Raw genomic sequence first — 23,392 nt, forward strand, 5'->3', positions numbered from 1 at the left:
CGGACCCGAAAAAAATAAAAATTTTAGAAATTTTTTTTTGTTTTATAAGGCCAATGGGCCAAAAAAACTTTCATTATCACTTCATTGAGCAAGTTGGAGCTGGAGCAAGAGCATTGGAGCGAAGAGCAAGTGCTGAGGAGCGAGGAGCAACTGCCAAGGAGCGAGGAGCAAGCCTGCAGAGGTAAGTAACTTAGTAATCTAGTTAGTTTAGCTGGTTAGGTAGTTAATTTAGTTGATTTAATTTAGTTGTTTGAGTTTAACTGTTTAAAAATCATGTATTTAAATTAAATTAATAAATTAAATGAATTAATCCCAATAAACTAAATTAATTTGCAGATTCAAGACTCAAAACCTAAGTCACCTGACACGGGGATTCGGGACACGTAGGATTCGGGATTCGTGGTGTCGGATTCGGGACACGCTGACCCCCCGGAACAGGACACGTTATATATTATTTTATTAAAATATATATATATATATATATATTAAAAATTAGATATTATCATATTTCTTACACAAATTTTAATTAATGATACAAATTTATTGATTTCAAACATAGATCTTCATCTATAGCTATTAACATGCATAGTACATACAAAATTCAAATAAATGTCAGTGGTACTGGTCACATAAATGATAAATCTATTAAAAATTTAAATCATGATTCATAATTCATAACTGAAAGACAACTTACAACTACAAGATAGTAAAGATAAACACACTGACAACTGTAGTTTTCTCATTAAGTCATCAAATCAAAATGTGTTACATAGGTAGTGTTGGTGCAATGCCAATGGCAAATAGAAATAGAAAATATAAAACAACTACAAGTATACAAGCCTCAAGGCATCAATCAGCATCAGAATCAGCATCACTGTCCCCATCATCATGGTCCCCACTGCTCTCCTCTACATCCTCCTCCTCCCCTGTATCCATAGTCGCCTTTGCATCTGCTGGTATGGAGGCTGGCCCCTCTAAGTCATCAAATCTAACAGGCTCTAGCACTGGATCATTGAGATCCATGTTGGCCAATGCCAACTCAACAATGGTGTCCAGACCCATATCATCAGGAACAGTGTTACTTGGGAGCGGGAGTGAAAGTGGGGAGCGGGAGCAAAAACGGGAGCGGGAGCGACATATTCAGAAGCTCTTGGTTTGGTGTTCTTGATTAAATACGATTTCCATACCCTAATACATGACAAAATTCAATGGAAACATTGCAATCCCCCAATCCTAAAATCCTGAAAAACTGATAAGTCTGTTGGATTTTGAATGAAATCTAAAATTCTACTTTCTCCATATGAAATCCAATGAGGCCGGAACCACTCTCAAACATCCTGAGTCATTTCATGGTAATGTTAAAAATTTAAGTAAAAGGATGAAAATGAAGATTAAGGAGAATGTCACTTTTACTTTAAGAATTTAACATTACCATGAATAGCATATCAATACTAGGGCCTAGACTTGATTATGAAGCTGCCAAAATGCTCTACTCCTTGCTGCAACAACACAAGTCACTTACCAAATGAAAATATTAATGAGCAAACACGCCCTTTTCATACCCGCGCTGAGCTTAGCGAGTCCTGGAAACCGGACACGTGTCCTAAAATCGCGACACGCCCCTGAAAATCGCGACATGCCCTCGGACACGACGTGTCCTGTGATTTGGACACGAATCCGGACCGAATCGTGTCGGATTCGCCGGATTCGGGATTCGCAGGGGGTTTAGGACGAATCCGGTTTCCTAGCTCAAAACCCTACAAACATCAAACACCATGGACCTAGGGATATTTATTGGCATTTTCCTCTTCCTGGTCCCTTTTATGGTTATTATGGTGGTGGAGAGTAGAAAACGGAGGGGGCCTCAAACTGAAGAGGTGGATGAAGAAGCCGGAGGAAGTCAAATGGGTGAAAACCCCAGTGAGGAGGAGGTGGAGGAGGGTGAACATGACCCTCAAAAAACTAAACAAGACCAAACTCCATTGTGGAAATATGTTCACAGGGCTGAAACAGGGAGAGGGGGTGGAACCACTAAATTTCATTGCCCCCATTGCAACACTGATTACACAGGCTCATACACCCGTGCTAGAAGACACCTCTGCGGGAAAAGGCCATGGGATGGAGAGAAACAAATAGGAATCAAAACTTGTGCAGCGGTGTCAACAGCAGATAGAGCCAAATACATAAAGGAAGAGGAGGACGCCCAATACAGAACAAAAAGATCAAGGGGTTTCTTTGAACCAAGCTCACAATGACAAAGAACTCCTTCAGCATCCTCCCAAGGCAGTGGATATGGACATGGAGGCACAGGGTCATCATCTTTAAGGCGTAGAACCATATCAGATTTCCTTGATGAGGGGTGTAGGAATGATGTGGATTCAAAAGTTTACAGATTCCTCTATGCATGTGGGATACCATTCAATGTTCTACGCTCACCTTATTGGCACGAAATGGTTTCTGCCATAAATGATGCCCCTAAAGGATACAAGAGCCCTGGGTATGACAAGGCAAGAACTGTTGGCCTTGATCATGAAAAAGCAAAAATATCACATTCTTTGAATAAAATGACAAGTTCTTGGACTGACAATGGGGTGTCCATTGTATCTGATGGATGGACAAATGTAAAAGGCAAGCCATTGATAAGTGTTCTTGCTGTGTCTGTTAGTGGTCCCATCTTTCTAGCTGCACATGATTACTCAGACAAGTTCAAGACCGCTATCAACATTGCAGAAGCATTACTTGAAACAATTGAGCGTATTGGCCCATACAATGTCATCCAAGTCATCACTGATAATGCTCCTAATTGTAAGGCAGCGGGAGCAATTATTGAGGATAAATACCCGAACATATTTTGGTCTGGATGTTTGGTTCACACATTGAACCTTCTGTTGCATGATATTGTCAAAAACAAAAATGAACAATACCAATGGATTGGTGATTTGTACAAGAAAGGAAAACAAATGATAAAATTTATTACAAATCATAGCAATACCCATGGCCTTTTCCGCAGTCACTCGAGATTGGAGTTGCTGAAGATTGCGAGGACTAGATTTGGTAGCTATTACCTCACCTTCAGGCGCCTTTTGAAGGTAAGAGAGGCATTAGCTAGCATGGTATCAAGTCCACATTGGCAGGTGTTAAAGGAAAGGGCTACAAATGTAGCTGACATGGCAGGTTTTGAAACGGTGGAGGAGGCCGCTCTTGATGCGCAGTTTTGGACAACTGTGAGGCAGGTATTGGATTTCACCAAGCCAATTTATCACATGATTCGGTTTGCAGATACAGACAAACCAGTGATTGGCGAGGTGTATGAGCAAATGGATACCATGTTGGGGGAAATAAAAGACATTGTTCATAATAAAGATCCCAACTTGTACAAACTGATTCATGATTGTGTGTGTGAACGGTGGAATAGGCTTAACCTTCCACTGCATTGCTTGGCGTATATCCTTACGCCAAAATACTACTCTACATCTTGGTTGGGCCAACCTGCAGCATGGGTGTGGGGTTAGGACCAAACCCCATTTAGATCAAGAGGTAACTAAAGGATATCTGGAAGCATTAGAAAAGTTGGTGCCTGACAGGGAGGAATGTGCAGCTGTGCGCCTTGAAATAGGCAGATACTTCAGTGGCACTGGTTTGTATGGTAACTTCCATGCAGTGGACGACAAAGATAAATTTGATTCTCTCACATGGTGGGAAACATATGGCGGCCACGGACTTTTGCCAAAATTGGCAAAAAAAGTTCTTTCACAGGTTGTAAATTCTTCTTCTGCAGAGAGGTGTTGGAGCACCTACAGTTATATACATAATGTGAAAAGAAACAGACTCAACGAAAACCGAGCAGAAAGCTTGGTTTATGTGCACTACAACTTGAGGTTGTTGAGCCATTACTGTGATCGGGCTAATGAAGATCCCACATATAAAATTTGGGACAATCACCCTAAGTACGACAATTTGGAGGATGGCATTGTACATATTGAAGAACTAGAAGAGGAGCTTGTAAGGGATGAAAATGAAGCAGCTGCAGCAGCCATGCCACCTCCACCTCCACCATCCAGTAGCAGTGCTCGGGGCCCGAGTCTTGTTCCATTGCTGTCGCCACCTCCATCGACACCCTCGCGTGGAGGCTCTAGTTCTAGTCGTCGGTATGTGCGGGAGACTCCTAGAAGACCACCACGACCTGCTTATACTCCTAGAGACTCTCGTGGCAAGGGCCACTTGTAGATTTACAGTTTACTTGTCTTTTTTAGTTTCTATTAGACTTTAGTTTTCATAATTGTTGAGTTTTGAGTCCTTGACTCTTGACTCTTGACTCTTTCATATCATTATGACATTATGATATTTTTTGTAAACATTATATCACTGTGACAATGAAAATTTGAAGTTTGAAGTTGGGCCTTGGCAATTATAACTCATTGGTACTGATTGTGAATTATGAATATGATGCTTTGTGAAAGACTAAAGTTGTTTCATTTCATCTCATTATTCATTTTTCATTTTATAAATTTTTAACATTTCATATCATGTTAACAGTTAGAAGTTAGGACTTAGAAATATCTTCGATATTACTTCTTGTAATGGTTAAACTTGGCTTACAAGTACAACTTTGGTGATCAATTATGATAAATGTTATTGAATTTTCAATTCTGAAAGCTTGAAGTTGAAACTTTAATATTGAATTTGAAATTTTGATGAATCATGATTTATAAGACTCAATATGTTGCAGTTGTAATATGTATTTTACTAACTTGTGGACATGGTTGATGACGATTATAATTTCTAGATGATTGATGTGATATGGTTCAATGATCAATTTATGTTTTTGTATGTTTTTTATGTCTATTTCATCATTCTACATGTTTTTGTTGACATATATGTATCAAAAATTAAAAAATATAAAAATATATATATATTTTTAAAAAATCGCTCCCGGATTCGCTCCCAAACCGGGAGCTTCTGAAAATGGTCGCTCCCGCTCCCGCTCCCAAGCAACATTGTATTTTCTAGTTTCTAGTAGTTTTTATAACTATTGACTCTTTCATATTTATTATGATATTTTTTAAACAATATATGACAATTTAAGTTTGAAGTTTGAAGTTGGCAATTATAACTCATTAGTAATTAATTATGAATATGATGCTTCATGAAAGTTGAAAGTTGTTTCATTTCATTTCATTTTATAACATTTCATTTCATGTTAGATATTATTTGTTGTAACAGTTACACTTAACTTACAAGTACAACTTTGGTGATCAATGATGATAAATGTTATATATTGAATTTTGAAAGCTTGAAACTTTAAGATTGATGAATCATGAGACTCAATATGTTGTGTGTTACTATGTTACTAACTTGTGGACGTGGTTGATGAAGATTATAACTTCTAGATGATTGTTGTTATATGGTTCAATCTATGTTTTTTATGTCTTATATATCTAATTCATCATTCTACATGTTTTTGTTGACATCTATGAATCAAAATATAAATATAAATATATATATATATATAACGCTCCGAGATTCGCTCCCAAACCGGGGGCTTATGAAAATGTCACTCCCGCTCCCAAGTAACCTTGATTTAGACGACCACCACAGAAACCATTTGTATGCTTCTGCTTCTAAGTAATTTGATGCAGTCATGACCCATTCTTGCTCGCCGAGTGGAGGGTTCGCTAAAAAAATGGTGTCCATCTTATTTACCCATACGACGGTGCCTTTATAGTTCTTACCATCATACTTAGGTAATTCATTTTTTATTTTAAGATGGTTCCTTTCGGAAGATTTGGTATAGTATTGGCTTCCTTCAAAGTGTATTTGCGGAATTCGCAGCTTTTCGTGCATCCGGAACTCATTATCTGGAGAATTTTCTCCTTCCGAGGTTCAGGGACTTTGCATGGCTAAGGGTGGATTGGCTCCTTTATTAGACTGGCTCACTATGTCTTTTATGGCTCGGATATTTTGTGCCATGTCGTTTTGAGTCTTCCCAAAATCGTCTTGCTTCCTTTCAACATCGTCAAGGCATTTCCTCAGCCTGTCGAGTTCTTCTTGAATTTTTTTTTAATTATCATCATGACCCATTTTGTTCTTTTTCTTCCTAGTGGACCCAATTTTTAATAATATTTTTTTAATTAATTTTTTTTTTAATTAATTAATTATATAATTATATCTATTATATATAAAGTATATTATATTTGTTAACTGTATACTTTACCAATGACCAGCGTAACGATGTATCGGTTGACCAATCGTTGTTTGACCAATTGTAAAACGAGACTCTCGTCCAACCTAGAACTAAACACCGCCAGTTGATACCAATGGATTGTGAGCACACTGAGGTATGTCGGCAACTTGATAGCGGACGATAGTAGGTGCAGCCGAGGTCCCCAACAGATAGTGATGCATTTGTCCACGGCTGCAGAAAACAAGGCAGTGAGCAAAATGGTTCTGGAGGTGTCGAGTTGTTGCACGGTGGGCACAGAGGATGACCAATGACTACAGCAGAGGTGAGCACAGGGAAACAACGGATTAAGGAAGACGTGGAGTCGAATGCAAGGGATAAGAAAATGAAGGCAGAGGCCGGCAGGGTTGTCGCCCCGCAGGGAGCTTGGTTGCTACAGGTTGTTACCAAAGGATTGTGGCTCTGATACCACTGCTGCATAAATTTATGTACGCTCTGTATTAGATGTCAATAGACTGAAACATAATATGAATTATGTAGATATTAAACATTTTTATTAGAATAATAATGGATGATTACATGGTTGTGGCGGTGCTCCTTAAATAGGAGTTGACGAGCCATGAACCCCATAAGACACGTCCCTTGGGACCAGTGTCCATTCCTTACTAAGAATTTAATTCTTAATTAAATTTATTTAATGATTTAATTAATTAGACATATATATTATTATTATTTTAGTTATGTAATTTTTAATTCATAACAGATGATAAAAGAATGGATTTTTCTTAATTTATGTGAGCTCCTTTCTTACATTGCAAATTTTTATATAGGAGAACATGTCACATTAGCAATCAATGCAAATACATAATCACCGTATATGGTTGATGTCAATTGATGGGCTATCAGACCAACTTAGAATATCTCAATATGTAAAGATTGACTAACAATTCATGACTAAATCACTAACCCCAAGGATTATTGTTTGCTACATTAGAATACAAAATAAACATTACAATTTCCTCACACCTAACATGTTTAATTTCTGCTTTGTAGGAAATCATATAGCTACCAATTCCCAAAATTGAATGATGAACCCTATCTTTTGTGAAATTTCTAGCTACAAAGAAGGTGCTATTAACCCAGTTAATTATTTCCTATTACTTGTTCACGACAAATTAATTCTTTTGCTCGAAGTAATGAATAGCAACATGAACAATACCATTCACAAAATAAAAATTGCAACAGAAAATGCGAGAAACCAATCACACAATGAATACAAGTATTTTTCGACAAAATGTCCTTGGAAACCCAATGTGGGGAAAACCAGTTTTTAGATCTAAAGGTTTATATTAATATCTTCAGCAAAAACTGTTATTGAGAAATTACAACTACTTGACTAACACTGGCAAAGCTCCAACAATATTTTTATCTTTGCTGACCAAATCGAACTGAGAAATTTCATTATCTCCCTCCGTAGATCAACTTGGCCCTTTCTGGCAATTTGCACTACCCTCTAGTGTTAAAAATATATCTTCGGTCGGTATTTTCATTGATAAAATACAAAGAAGAAAATTCGAATTTTTATTTTTATTTATGACCCACAAGTGTGCAAGTCGGCCCTCCTAGATCAAGTCAGTCTAGCCCTTTGGAGGAACCCATTCAACCCCTCTTAAAGAGTATATATATGAGATCACTCCTTCATTAAAAGACACTTCAAATTGTCCATGATCTCCGAGGCTCATATGTGAAATTTAAGGCTCTCTTGCGAAGTTTTGTGGCTCTACACTTACGCGAAGTTTGTGGCTACTCATACAAAGGTCTATGGTCTGAACTCATGCGAAGTTTGTGGCTCCTATGAGAAGTCTGTGGCTACTATGCAAAGTTTGTGGCTCCTATGAGAAGTCTGTGGCTACTATGCAAAGTTTGTGGCTCCTATGCAAAGTCTATGGTCTATCCTTTGCCAAGTCTATGATTTATACTATGCAAATTTTGTGGTCTATACTCATGCCATGTCTGTGGATTTGTAGGACGTTTTATGACTCATCATTGTGCAAAACTCTAAGGCTCATCATCCATGAAAAGCATGCAAAGTTCTGATATTATAATTATGTGATGATCTGAAATTCTGAGACTAAGGAAGAGGCCCTCTTGGAGACCTGGTGTTGACTCTTGGAGACCAAATTTGAGGAAGTTTGTCTTGGCATATTGAAGATTGACTTGGCACTTGTGGGAGGTTATCTTGATGGTTAGTTTATGTCTATTATGGAATATTCTGACGCACAATTTGATGAATTGAACTCTTGCTCTCATAATGAAATATTACCGGGTTTTCCCCCTTGTGGGATTTTGTCCCAAGAAATTTTGGAGTCTCATGTTTTATGGTTTCTCTGTGATCTTTACTACTCTTCTAATCTCAATAGTTGAAATTTTCAAGTATAACTACTTAATGATTGAAATGCTCTAAAGAAGTCAAATTGCATCATTTGAAGTAGTTGTTATCAGTTTGAAAAACTGTTCTAGTCAACCTAGCTACTAAAAAAGCAACAAACTCCCACTAACAGCCCCTAGCAATTTGCATTGGCAATCTAGCAACCTCTAGAAATTCGCACTACCATTCCTAGCAATTCGCACTACCACTAGAAACTCGATTTTCCCTTCCTGGCAATTCACATTGCCTCTAGGAATTCGATCTAGCAATTCGCACCAGTAAACTGGTAAATCAGCCTCCTACAGAAATAATTTGGCCTCCTTCTATCACTCAGAAACTAGAAACCTATGTGAAGAATAAAATACGACAAATTTATTCTCAATAACTACTACTAAAACCCTTATGGTGTCTCTGAAAAATCACCCACTAGAATGTGTCTCCAATGCTACCCATTGATTCCCTTTATAATCTCTCATTCACAAATGAATAACCATGATTAGAAGTTCACTTGATCCAATCGATAACTAAGATCAACTTAGAAACTTTCTACAAGCTTCGAAAGGAAAATTAATCTTAGCCCAACTAATGTCAATTAATTATTCACTTTCCCTAATTTTAAACCTAGGAAATAATTAAAAAATCACTAATTGACATAATTAAGATATTTCCCTTAAGAAAAATTGCATGGGCTTGGAGATAATTAAATCTTATGTGTTCATAGCCTTAATGACACCTCTCAAGACTACAACACATATCCAAGCTACAAAATCTAACACTTCCTCTTAGCAAGGAAGGTGTTCTCCACAACACCCAACTTATCCCTAAAGAAAACAAACTTTCCTTTACCCAAGGCCTTCATCAAAATGTCTACAACCTGCTAATCTATTGGAACATATTATAGTCGAACTGATCAACATTGTACACAGTCCCTAATGAAATGGTATTTGATGTCGATGTGCTTCGACCTATCATGAAACACTAGATTCTCATATAGCTTGAAGCAACTTTGATTATCATAGTAGATATTGGTCGACTCCATCTTCTGACCAAATAGTGCCACTAGCATGGTTGCCATGTATTATGCCTCTGCAAAACTTAATGCAACTGACTTTTGCTTCCTGTTGTACAAAGAGGCAACCCCTAATCCCATGTTGAAGCAACACCCTGAAGTGCTTTTCCTGTCTACTACATTACCTACCCAATCTACATTAGTATATCCCATCAACCTGACACCATCACACTCAGTATACCTCAACCCATACACAATTGTACCTCATAGATGTCGCAACACATGTTTCGTTGTTGTCCAATGCACCCTCATTGGCTCCACCATGAAGTGCCTGAGAGTGTTGACCACAAAGCAAATGTCTGGCCTTGTGTTGACCAAATACATAAGAAAGCCAATAAGTTGTCTATACAAGGTGGGGCCCATTGTTTCCTACTTTAAAGCATTGATATTCTTCCAGTTGGTTATAAGAGGTGCAGACATGGGTCTACAATCCAACATCTTGAATTTCTTCAAGATCTCCATAGCATATCTCCCTTGACCAAGGAAGATCTCCCCATTTGTCTGCCACACCTCTAGACCTAGAAAATAATGCATCAACCCCAAATCCTTCATCTCAAACTTTGTTGCTAAGTCCCTCTTGCAGTCCTCTATGAGCCCTAGTGACCCAATCAAAAATAGATCATCCACATATAACACAAGAATGAGTGGCTCACCTCCAACCATAAGATAGTAGAGGTTTGAATCTGCCTCACTCTTCACAAAGCCCATTTCCTGCAAGTAGCTATCAATCTGACCATACCATGCTCTGAGAGCTTGCTTGATTCTGTATGGCACTCTCTTCAACCTGCATACATGGGTCTCCCTCCCATACGTCTCAAATCCTTCTGGTTGTTTGATATACACCTCCTCCTATATAAATTCATTCAAGAACGTCGTCTTGACATCCATTTGATGGATCTTCCATCCCATCTGTGTTGAAAATGAGATTACGGCCCTAATGGAAATATAATTAGCCACTGGAGAAAATGTCTCATAATCTATTCCCTCCTTCTCAAAGAACCCCTTGGCTACGCACCTTGCCTTGAACTTTTCTACACTACCATCTCCAATGTCCTTGATCTTATAGATCCAGCGGGAACCAATGGTTGTCATATCCGATGGTTTAGGCACCACCTCCCAAACATCGTTTTGCATGATAAAGTTGTACTCCACCATTGCATCTCGCCACACTTAGTGTTGTGTAGCCTTATAATAGCTAGAAACTGATTGTCAATGAGCTCATTCATCAATGCCTTGTACCCTGAATATCTCATTGGTAGTTTCGTGTCCCTGGTGCTCAATCTAGGAGTTCCCACAAACTCATGGGCATCTCTCGACGCCTGAAGCACCTCTCTATTCCTTCTCCCACTTGTGGTGGGTGGAACTTCAAGCTACTCATCCTGTTATTGTTGTTTCCATATGCTATGAACTCTCCTCTACACCTATACTTGTGCTCTTACTAGTCATTGTATTCGTATTAGTGCCCTGAGCATGAGTTTCTTGTCCAATCCTTAAAGCTTCTACTCGTTGACTCTGATCAACTGCTGGCAACTTATGAGATCTCCTGTAGGCTTTCTCCTCCTAGAACTTTACGTCTTATCTCATGATGATCTTCCTACTCCCAAAAATATAGATGCTATATGCCTTGTGTGAAAATTCCTATCCCCAAGGAACCCCTATTGCAACAAATCTGAATCTACTTCACCTACTTGATTTTAATTACATTCATCAAGTTATTCTTCTAAATACTGAAGTAAATTACTTCTACAACCTACACTACTTAAATTTGACTTCATGAAACAGAAAACTGAGCAAAGAACAAGATACATAGGACATAGTTATTTTTGGACAAAATAGTCCCCGGAAAAACCCAATGCGAGAAAACTGGTGCAACACCTCTGAGGGTTTTCTATTATTAAGCAATAGTTTTGAATACAAATGGCGGTAGCCCTCCCGGCAAACCAGTGACAGAGAAATACAATGGCAAAAAATCTAAGTGAGTTTTACCTCACTTCACCCAGCAAATTCCGGCTGATCTAGCAGCAAGATTGGCTAACACCGACTACTTCTGCGCTAGCCCTGCATAAGCCCTGCGTTAGCCCTGCATTGTCACTTCTTCCCACTGTGTTAGCTTTCCCGGCTATTCCGACAGTTCCCCAGCAGTTCTGGCTTTCTGCATGGAAGGCAGCTTTCTCCTCTACGTTGACCCTTCTAGCTCTGTGTCAAAACTGCGTGGGCCCAGATTGGCCCAGCGTTGGTCCTCCTAGTTGCTGCACTGCCTCCACAAGCTTCTCTCTGCCTCTCTGTCAGTATTCCCGAACTATCCTTGCCCCTCTGTTGCAAGATCTCCACAATCGATTTTCTTCCTGAGAACTTCTCACCTCAAAAAATCGATTTCCTCAATCTCTCTTTGTGTCTCTAACTGAACCCCAAGCCTCCTCCTTATACTTTTCTCGTTGAGACTTCAACGGTCGAGATTATTGAAGAATCTAGGGCAATTAGGTGTAGTGTGATTCTTCGCTATGTACCAGACTCCTGTGGTGGTCAAGCTAGATAAACAAGCTATTAGAGCAAGCTCATCTTCTAGTCTTGAAGATAACTTGTCAATATTCATTGAAGTTGTTGTCTGCTACTTCTTCTTCTTATCACCCTTCTTCTTGTTCGGACATTGACTATCATAGTGTCCTTGTTGACCACAACCAAAACACATGATTTTACTCACGTCTTTCGTTTTCTTCTCTCCTTGGAGTTAGGCCCTTTACTTGAGCCTTTCTTGGCTTTGCCCTTCCCCGCAAGAGCAACATTCTCGTCGTCCTCACGCTTCTGGATTTTACTATTGTTGTCACTAACAAGGCTCAACCTAAGCTCTTCATGTTGTCCATTGATCACTTGGATAAACACATCCCACTACTTTGAGAACCCATTTAGAGCAGTTCTCACAAGCTCATCATCATCTCTTTCTCCTACAGTTGCTAACTCGTCCTTGACTAAGTTGTCCCTAGTAAGGTAGCTAACTACGCCTTCTCCCTTGTTCATTCTCGTGTTTCTTAGCTTCTCTCTTAGGATCAACTTTTTGTTTACAGTAATATTTTGGATCAACTTCGGGATGGCATCCCACATCTTCTTTGTTGTATCCAATTCTACAATATGGGCAACGATGTGATCCATAACTCTGTCTTGGATAATACGCCTAGCCTTGGCATCCTCCTTGCGATAGGTCATAACTATGCCGCATTCGTCGGTACAGCAACAACTATCATAACATACTCCATTCCATGCTCCTCCAACAATAATAAAATTTTGGATTTCCAAATACCAAAGTTTGATGCACCATCAAGTTTGTCCTAATTCCTCAATCTAATCGAAGCCATTTTTGAAACCCTCGAACAATAAACTCCAATAAATCTGAAGAGATCTGTCTATGTGAAAACCTTTGATTTCTCCTTTGAAACCCTCGTGCTCAGATAAAAATAACCCCAACATTGTAGCCGCTTTGATACCATGTGAAATTTCTAGCTACCTAGAAGGTGCTATTAACCTAGTTAATTATTTCCTATTACTTGTTCATGGCAAATTAATTCTTTTGTTGGAAGTAATGAATAACAACATGAACAACACCATTCACAAAATAAAAATTGCAGCAAAAAATGTGAGAAACCAATCACACAATGAACACAAGTATTTTTGGACAAATGTCCTTGGAAAAACCCTAATGTGGGGAAAACCAGTTTTCAGATCTGAGGGTTTATATTAATATCTTCAGAAAAAATTACTATTGAGAAATTACAACTGCTTGTCTAACACTGGCAAAGCTTCGACAATATTTTTATCTTCACTTATGACCAAATCGAACTAAGAAATTTCACTGTCTCCCTTTGCAGATCAACTTGGCCCTCTCTGGCAATTCGCACTACCCACTGGAACTCTCGTTGGCAGCCCCTAGCAATTCGCACTGACAATCTGGCAGCCTCTGGAAATTCACACTACCCTTCCTAGCAATTCACACTGCCACTAGAAACTCAATTTTCCCTTCCCGACAACTCGCACTGCCTCTAGGAATTCGATCTGGCAATTCGCACTGGTAAACTAGCAAACTTGAACGGGAAAATTCAGCCTCCCACAGAAATAATTCGGCCTCCTTCTGTCACTCAGAAACTAGAAACCTCTGTGAAGAATAAACTCCGGCAAATTTCTTCTCAATCATTGTTGTTGAAACCCTCCTGGTGTCTCTAAAAAATCACCCACTCGAATGATCTCCAATGTTGCCCATCGATTCTCTTTATAATCTCTCATTCACAAATGAATGGCCACGATTAGAAGTTCACTTGATCCAATCGATGGCTAAGATCAACTTAGAAACTTTCTACAAGCTTCTAGAGGAAAATCGATCTTATCCCAACTAATGTCAATTAATTATTCACTTTCCCTAAGTTTAGACTTAGGAAATAATTAAAAAATCACTAATTGACATAATTAAGATATTTCCCTTATGAAAAATTACATGGGCTTGGAGATAATTAAATCCTCTATGTTCCTAGCATTAATGACACCTCTCGAGACTAGAACACATGGCCAAGCTACAAAACCTAACATCTTTAATAGCTAAACTTTTATTGAGGGCCAAAACCACACCACCATAGTCTCAAATGAAGAGTGAGATTTCCAAAGAACTTGACATCTCCCAATCTCAGTTGGCTTCATTGTCTTAAATGGTCCATTTCCTATTAAGTCCAATCTACTTCAAATCAAATGCACAAAGCTTTTCACCTATATTATTAAGACAATTCTTTAATATAATGATAAAAGAATGGTTTTCGCTTAATTTTATGTGAGCTCCTTTCTCACTTTGCACATACTTATATAGGAGAACATGTCACATTAGCAATCAATACAGATACTTAACCCAATGTTGCGAACATCGGCATCAAGATAAAATCGGCAAGGGTCTGGAAAACCAAAAAATCATAAAAATATTGGTAAAAATCAGCAAACATCGGCAAAATCAAGATACCATCAAAATATTGGCAAATATCGGCAAACATTGGCGAGGCCAAAAAATCGTGATTTCGAGATAAAATCGGGATGTTATCGAGATGCTCACAAACTTAACCACCATATATGGGTGATGTCAATTGATGGGCTATCAGACATGTTGACCACTTGAGTGGCACGTGATTATTATATGAAAACTCCATGCCCAAGGATGATCCAAAAGGACACTTGTACCATCAGATATCATCAGTCAATAAGAGTTTTCAAACTCTACTTTTATTTCTCATCATCTTTCTTGTACCCAGATTCCACACCCTGTGGAGAATTGTAATAAGTGATACTAGTAATGATGAGTTTTGAGTCTGTAACAGGCCTAGGATGTTGGGACTCGATAAGCAAACAAGTACACCTTGGAGTGTCTTTTTATCTGGTTAATTATCCCTTCTTTTATAAACGCAGATAATTTTCTAGGTTTTTTCACTCACTTTTTACCCCAAAGCCGAAGTGACAGTTTGAAGGTTGAGCCCCCTAACACATTTTAGTGTCTAGAGTCGATGTATATTACCATACTAAATCACACAAAACATTTCATGGAATTTGGTTAGGTCTAGGTAGACATTTTTTTATTTTTTATATTTTCTGTACTGCGGAAATTGCAATAAAAATTGTAATTGTAATGTAATAAGTGATGTCTAGAGAAGTTGTAGGGGGTATAAGTAATAAAATGTGCACCTCTCACCCTCAACTTTCTACTATGACACACTTTCAGGGGTTAAAAATGTGTTTTGAACCCTCAAAACCCACTTTTCCTAAGTTTAGTGGGAAATCTAACATTTAATTAAGTTAGAAATTCAATAAATGGAGAAAAATAAATATCCACACATGTTAAATGTTGTGGAAATGAGGTGGAAAATTATGGAGGATTTAAAGTGAAGTCCCAAGGTGATGTGGACTCCTAAAATCAAGGAAAAGACATGTGATCAAATAAAATCGAATTTTTGGCATTAAATGAAAAAGTTGTTTACTTGGAAGTTCGAATTTGTGAAGTTAATGCACATTTAAGAGGATTTGGGAGAATATTTGGTGGAGGATTTTGTGTGAAATTGTCCCCACATGGGTTACAACCCATCTACACTTGTCATTCCACCATAAAATTCGAATTTGGCACATAAGGGAAGAAAAAAATGATGTCCACTTGCTAGAAATCGATTTTTACACTTGGCATTCGAGCTCCATTCAACAAATTCGAATTTCTCTTGGGGATTGTCACCTCATGTCACTTGTTTAATCACTCTACATTCTTTATATAATAAGGCCGTGGGCTCTCATATTGTATCAATTGTCTACTAGCTCTTGTGCTTATGAAAGCACTGCTACCTTGTATATTTTTCAAGAATATCAATAAAAAAACTTTGGGGGTTCATTCATGGGTGTTCTTCCTTTGGAGCATGATGCATTGTGAGCTATTGGTATAATCTTTCTATGTTTTGAATTATTTCATTTTCCATATATTCTTGTAAACTTGCTAGTGCAAAGCTATCTTGTATTAGCATTTGATTTGAAAGTAGACTCTAAAGTTTGAAAGTTCTAGTTTATTTTCAAAGGAATTTCTAAAAGTTTCAATTCATTGTTTGCTTATCTAAATCTATATGGACTAATGTTTTATTTGAATATTGTAGAAGAGTTTTTGTTGGATAAAACGTGAGGGGAAATCTTTGGGAGACCAACCCACTCTTGGAGCACCATTCAAAGGAACTCTCATTTGTTATTTGGATTCACTTAGTTTATCTTACAAAAAGTGTCTTGCAGAGATTCATTTGGGCATAGCTTGTATACAAACAATCATTTTAAAAAATTTAAATCTTTGACATAATGCTTCATTGATTCATATTAGTTATTTGAGAGTTTTTCTAAACTAAAACAAGCGATGGGGTTCACTCCCGTCACTTGATTTGGTTTCTTGTACATTATTTGTATTTTATTTAATTGTTTTCATCTTCTCTCTACAATAATTTGTTTCTTGATCTTGCAGCCCATAGGTAGAGTGTTGGTGACAAGAGCATCAAGGAAGGATCACACAAACTCTAACACTTTTCCTTGTAGGACCTCTCTACCCTTTCAAAGTTGATATTTTGAAGGAAGTCGTGGATAAAGAGGAGGACTGCTATTTGGCAAGGCCGTGTGCTTTTGAAGAGGATTGACTCCTTGTTTTGTGCTACATTTCATTCACCTTTGGAGGCCAAACCTTGGGGCACCAAGAGACATTTAACTTCTTCAATCTTGAGAGTTTTCTCATTAGACTTATTTCATTTTCTAAATTTGAGTTTCAAGAAGGGGATCTAGATCTTGAGAAGCCCCATTAATTGTAAAGACTCCTCTTGAAGATTTACTTGAGACCTCTTCAAGGTTTCTCATCTTGTAACATCTAATAAAAGCTTAGTTTTTCTTGTGGGAGCTTGGGTTTTCACCCAAGGCATCATTTTCTCCTTTTTTGCAAAAGGAGGAACATGTGGGTGGTTTGATTTTGAGCTTGTTTTATAAGTTTTTCATCTTGCATGCCTTAAAATTAACACATCACCTTCACAAGCTAATTTTCTGAATTTGTTTTTTGTTACTTATTTTCATGCTTTGCCATTTCAAGTTTAGCTTTCAAGTACAAATTCTAAATCTTACTTTTGGAAGCAATTTATTTTATGCAAAGCATCTAATTTCAAGTAGCAAAGTTTAACCATTTGCTTCATGTTGGCCTCACAATAGCCTCATTTGTTTACATGCTCATTTATTTAATTTATTTGTTCATTTTGCAAGCACATAAACTTCAAGCTTCTTTGCTTGAGTGGGATATTGGTTTATCATTTGTCAAAGCAATTATTTTGAGTAACTTACAATCTTATATGTTCATGAAGCTTATGTGTCTTGCATTATCTTGAGCAACTATCCAAGTTATCCTTCTGAGCAGTATTTCCATTATATTGAATGCATTGCAAATCTCTATTTGGAAAACTTATTTGCATACCAGATTAGGCATTTTAGTATAGTTGCATCCTCACTAAAATTAACCTCTAAGCATAAGCTTGGTTGATAGAAAGTATAGGGGAAAAGGCTTTCTTGGAAAGTTCTTCCATCTGGTACGAAATAAGGTCAAAGCGTGTGACCCTACAGTTATGAAGGTGGTTTGTCCCTTTGTAGGGACGAAGGCACATGCTGGCTCATAAGACTCAGAGGACTGGTATCGTTAATGACACCTTCGTGCCCTCGCCCCCTCTTTCTTACAATCACCCCAATTTTTACCCTTTGGTAAGAGCTCAAGAGGAAAACTTCTCACTTAGATTAAGCATTTTAGATTAAAAATAACCAAGACTAATTGCATCCAAATCTAGTATAAGTACATCTCATGCTAATACATCTTATGGTTTTACTTGCAATTGTCCATTCTACTTGTCATTGTTGAATATTTTATGTTGGCAAGCATTGTTGCATTTTCCTTTTGCAAGTAGAACACTAATTGTTTTTCCTTTTGCAAGATATCTCTATATGCTTTGATTTAGGCTTTGATTATATTTTGAAAACATTTTATATCTTGTATCAATTATCGTGCTAACATCTCTATTTCCATTTCAGAGTTGCTTTGCTTTCATTGTTGGAAGCATTCTACTTTTGTTTTGAGCAAATGTATCTTTCATTTCTGTTGAGCAATTTATCTTAAGGCACTGGTTTTTATAGTTTTATCATGTTAATGATTTTTATTGCTCATATCATATTTTGTTCATAATTCTTAAAAGTAATCCACCTTCACTTTAACACCTCTCCTAGAACCTCACATTTCTTTAACTTATTTTTCCATTTAGGGACCACCCCCATAGCTAACATAAAAGATAGCTTAAACGGAGAGAGAAGGGATTTAGTGTGAAAGCCCCTTCTCTTAGTTCTCTGCCACCAACCACACCTTGTGGGGTTGAAGGTTTTTTCTCACTGACTTGTAAGTAGGTGTAGGCGGTAGGAGTAACAAGACCAACTTAGAATATCTCAATATGCCAAGTTGGCAAACATAATAATCATAAACATATGCATTTTAATCAGAAATTTAAAGTCAAAGTCAGCCAATCAAACCACTATTGGAATAGTATGTTATCCACGAGGAACTTAGGGAAGCTAAATTACCTGCCCATTCCACTCTGACCATATACCCCAATGTGGAAAGCTGCCAACTTGATAAAGGCCACCTATATCCCATGCCTCAGCTATGAGCTGTTCAAGACAACAAGAACTGCTGATTAAAGAACAGTTGTTAATTGCAAGTCCCTGAAAATAGGTTAATCAAATGCAGAGTCTCCCAACTATCATAACTACTAGAGAATCAAGAAAGAAGGGAAAAGTATAATAAAAGAGTAAGAAGGTTTCCTGTTTTTCTCCACAGAAAGTGCAGTCACAACAGTGCAAATAATTCTACAACACTAAAAGTACAAGATATACCTGACGTTAAGTGAATAGCAAGATACACAAACATAAGATTATGTTAGTTGCTATTGAGTTCATTTACAGCAATGCACGGGATGCAATTGTTTGCATCCACTATTTTAAACATATATTGATTGCTGAACAATCAACAAATCGGTATAAGTAATAAAGATAAATAAAAAAATTAGGGAAAAAGTAGACATGCATTTTACCTTGACACCATGAAGGACTGGATCATTGCTGATCATATCAATTAAGGGAGGTTCATTTAGAGGGGTCCCAGTGGTCAAGAAATCTCTTTCTGTATCATTTCCAAAAACATTGGCTCCATCCCACAAACTTCATAACCATAAATGAACAGTCAATTTTCTATAGATGATAAGCACACATAAAAGATAGGTATCAAAACTGACAACCATGAACTGAAAAGATATTTGTAAATAAACCCCACGTAGCAGTCATAAAAGCTATAGTAATAAAGTTTATCTTAGAAATATTTTAAAGAAGCCAACCTTGAAGCTCTTGTCATAATGGAAGCAAGATCAAAGCGGAAACCATCAACATGCATTTCAATAACCCAATACCTGCCACACACAAAAACTCTTTTAACAGGTTGCATCCCGATTCCTATCCTCCCAAAACAAAGGATGGAAAAACAAGAAGAATGAAACACCAAAACAGAGCTTGACTAATATGTTCCAATAGCACATTATCCATATCAAACACAAAAAGCATAATCACTAATCCTTCTGAGTTAAGAGGGAAAGTCTAACATAACTCTTCCAAATAAACAATAATACAATCACATTGATTTTAACTACGAATGAACCAAGTTAACATGGCCACCATTGCACCAAATGAAAATCAAGTTACGATTATAAGAGAAGAATTGGAGAAAATAAAATCACTTGAGAATCTGGTGCACTCTTGTTAAGCTCTACTAGTTCAATAGTCTGTGATTTAAGTTCATAACAAAAACTTCATGCTATTAACAAAGAACACTAATATAGCTGATCTAAGAGAGGAGCAAAAACAGCAAATGAATTGAAGATGCTTATTTAGTACAGAATGAAAACTCAAATGAAAGAAAACCAGCATTGATTGAAAAGATGTCAAGATAAAGAAAAAAACACTCAAGTCTCATTAATTATTCAATAGTTGATCAATCACAGTTTGCAGTTGTTAATAAAGATGATAATACAAGCCTAGAAGAGCTCATATGAAAACAAATTAAGAAGGGTTCCTAGTTAAATTAAATTTTCTATCCATTAATTCCTTCTCTGAGGACAATTTGTTCTCTCTGTGACCTTCCAAACCAACTACCTGTCCAGGTCCCTCCCACCTCCTACTACATTTTTCTTTTAGATACATCAAGAGGGCTGTGGGCTGTCCAGATTATGAGCACCAGCAAGCAGTACATGGGGATGGTTTCCAGCCAGAACTCTTCCAGCATGGGGTTCGACCATAGTTTTTAAAACCAGAACCGGTGACCGGACCGGTCCACCTAATGAACCGGTTTACCGACCGGAACCGGTCTAACCAGGACTGGTTTGGTCTAAACGAACCAGTTTTAAAAAAATACAGTAAATAATTAATTTTTAATGAAACAAAACTATTTTTAAGATGTAAAACCATGATTCCAAGCCAATAGAGACAAAATATGCAAATTTTGCTCATTTATATACCATGTAAAGGTGAATATATCAAAATGGCACCGAGTGCAATACATATCATCGACAAAATAGCAAAATACATAAGAAATGAGGCTCTAAATGGCCTATAAAGTCCAAAAACAATGCTGCAAGTTATGAGGCCATTGGCCTACTACAAGTCTACAATGTACACATGATCAATCATCAAGTTCATCACCACTACTAGACACAGGATCATCATCAAGGGCTACATAGACATCATCTGGTTCAGAGTCTGAGGATGTCTTACCCTGATCTGCAACCTCAGTGTCAATGCCACCAATGACAATATAAGTGGACTTAATGGAAGCACGAGTTTGTCGACCTGCATGACTAGTGCCTTCCATTGGTTCTTTGCCTTTCCTTGATGCCGCTACTGATCCTAGTTCTGATGCCACTACATAATTTGCGTCATCCCCCGCTAAAGCCATGTCGATATCAAAATCAGCCTCAAACAGAGGTTCTTCAGTCTCCTCCACCCATTTTGATGTTGGATCAATATCGTCCAACACAATGGGGTCTAGATCAGGAGTTTTGCTCATCATTTGGAGCTCCAATTGCATTTATAATTTTATTGTTTACCCCCAAACCATGAAATCCTGAAAACCATTAAGTCTGCTGAATTTTGAGTGAAATCTAAAATTCTAGTTTCTCCATATGAAATCCAATGAGGTCAAAACCACTCTCAAACATCCTAAGTCATTTCATGGTAATGTTAAAATTTAAAAATTTAAGTAAAAGGATGAAAATGAAAATTAAAAGAAATGTCACTTTTACTTTAAGAATTTAACATTACCATTAATTGCCAACATTGTTAAGGTTGAAACACCCTTACTTTCCCCCCAAAACCCCTGAAACACAGTGAAAAATATGCTTTTTTAACTTTACGGTGGGCGTGCCTAAAACCGGCCGGTTTTCACCGGTTAGGGCAAAAAAATGAAGAAATGGGCATTCAAACCGGGTTTTTTGGCCGGTTTAGACCGGCGGGCTTGCTAACCGGCCGATTAGACCGGTAACCGGTTTTTAAAACTATGGGTTCAACCTGTTGCCTTTTGGGTAACTGCCCTAAGAGACACATTCATTTGGGTGTGATGCTACTGCTTTGATGAGATCCCTTGCTTATCCTTTCAGATTTAGACTTATTCTTCCATTGCATTCCATCAAATACATGCCTGAGCTCTTTCAAATCGACTCTACCATTGTATATCAGCTCCTGTGCCCTACACTTCACATCATATATGTGCTAGTAGATGGTACTTCATGATGATATCTCTTTCAGTTGTTTCATGTGTCAATTCCTTCCTTATATGTATTGTCGATAGGTTCTAACTTGTCATGAAAGTACTAGACATCAGACTTGAACTAATAAGATTATTAACTAAGAAAAGATTGTATCAGTTTGCCTCATCTATCACGGAGGGATATATATGTGCTTAGGTAAGTGTGGTTTCACTTAGGCCAGAAAGTACTACGACAGATCAAGGTAAATAGCATACCCCATATCCTAATCATACATTTTCCATCGTTTCTTTTACACTATTGATCAAGGTGGAAATCGATGGCCACACACCACTTCCACTAACTCAACATGGTTCTCCATCTTGGCATTTTTATCGACAGTTTTTTGGGTCCTAAAATTTTGGAACATTGCCCTAAATTATGGCTTTTGGCCATTCAAGAACCTGGAATTGCAGCTGGCCTACCAAAATTTGCACCTCCCATTTAGATATTTCCACCAATCTACTGTGTGCCCCATTTGGAGATTGGTGCCTCCATATCTAGCAAGTCTTGTGAGGCATACAAAAGCCATAACAATCAGGTGGGTGCCACTGTCACCTCAACACTCCACCTCCTGCTCTTTAGTGGAATTTCACCGCATGGGAGGTTTCCCAATATAGGTCACCTAAATGATATTCTTGGTCAAAGGTTCAAAGGTGACACTTCAATAAGTTAGTCAAGGTACTCAGTCTAAGAACAAGGCTCAATTCTACGTGATAAGGAAAAGTGTACCTACGAAGAGGCCAATAAGGTGAGGCTTGTAGCCTAGGATTTTCAAGATATGATTCAAAAATAGCACAATTAGGCATACAAGAGGAAGGAAAAGGTTTGCTTGAAAGATATGATCAACAACAAAAGCAACAAACTTTTATAGATGATATATGCATCCTTCCTAGAACTCCCATTCACGATCTGGACCCCAAAATGGCCTCATATTCCAAACATTTCCTGCAGTTAAGGAATGGTCTCAATGTTTGTCCAGAGCATACCCACACAATTGGTCACTCTTTCATCAATCTCAAAATCAAGTTGGACCAGAATAAACTGAATGCAAAGTAGATTTGATAGTTATGCCACATGGGGCAGGTTGAATGTGAAAATTGTTTCATTTCAGATGCCCCATTTACTCAGTACCTTTATCTGTTATACCGCCCAAAGATGTCTCACATTCTACATGCACAAGGCAGTGAACCTTGTATGACAGACCTTGCAAGTCGCCCATTAGAGGGAAAGTTAGGTGTGGATCATCTTGTGCTCAACCTAGCAAGGACCGAGTCAATGAGCTGAAGGGCAAAGACTCACTTAGGCCCTAGTTG

At 37.8% G+C, this 23,392-nt stretch overlaps 1 protein-coding gene across 2 annotated transcripts in view; it reads right to left on the bottom strand.

The window, feature by feature from the left end:
- ISA1 (isoamylase 1) overlaps positions 1 to 23,392 on the bottom strand; it is a 255,664-nt gene that overhangs the window by 97,024 nt on the left and 135,248 nt on the right. For both annotated transcript variants that reach the window (XM_089419849.1, XM_089419848.1), the window contains 3 exons: positions 19,620 to 19,691; positions 19,320 to 19,446; positions 18,811 to 18,897 (listed from right to left, as the gene is read on the bottom strand). In XM_089419849.1, the coding sequence (XP_089275975.1) occupies positions 18,811 to 18,897; positions 19,320 to 19,446; positions 19,620 to 19,691 (286 nt within the window). The remainder of the gene's footprint in view (positions 1 to 18,810; positions 18,898 to 19,319; positions 19,447 to 19,619; positions 19,692 to 23,392) is intronic.

The sequence above is a fragment of the Pinus tabuliformis genome, chromosome 4_1 (genome assembly GCF_031772625.1).
Source record: "Pinus tabuliformis cultivar Carrire ecotype Pingquan chromosome 4_1, CPIR1, whole genome shotgun sequence".
NCBI classification, from domain to species: domain Eukaryota; kingdom Viridiplantae; phylum Streptophyta; class Pinopsida; order Pinales; family Pinaceae; genus Pinus; species Pinus tabuliformis.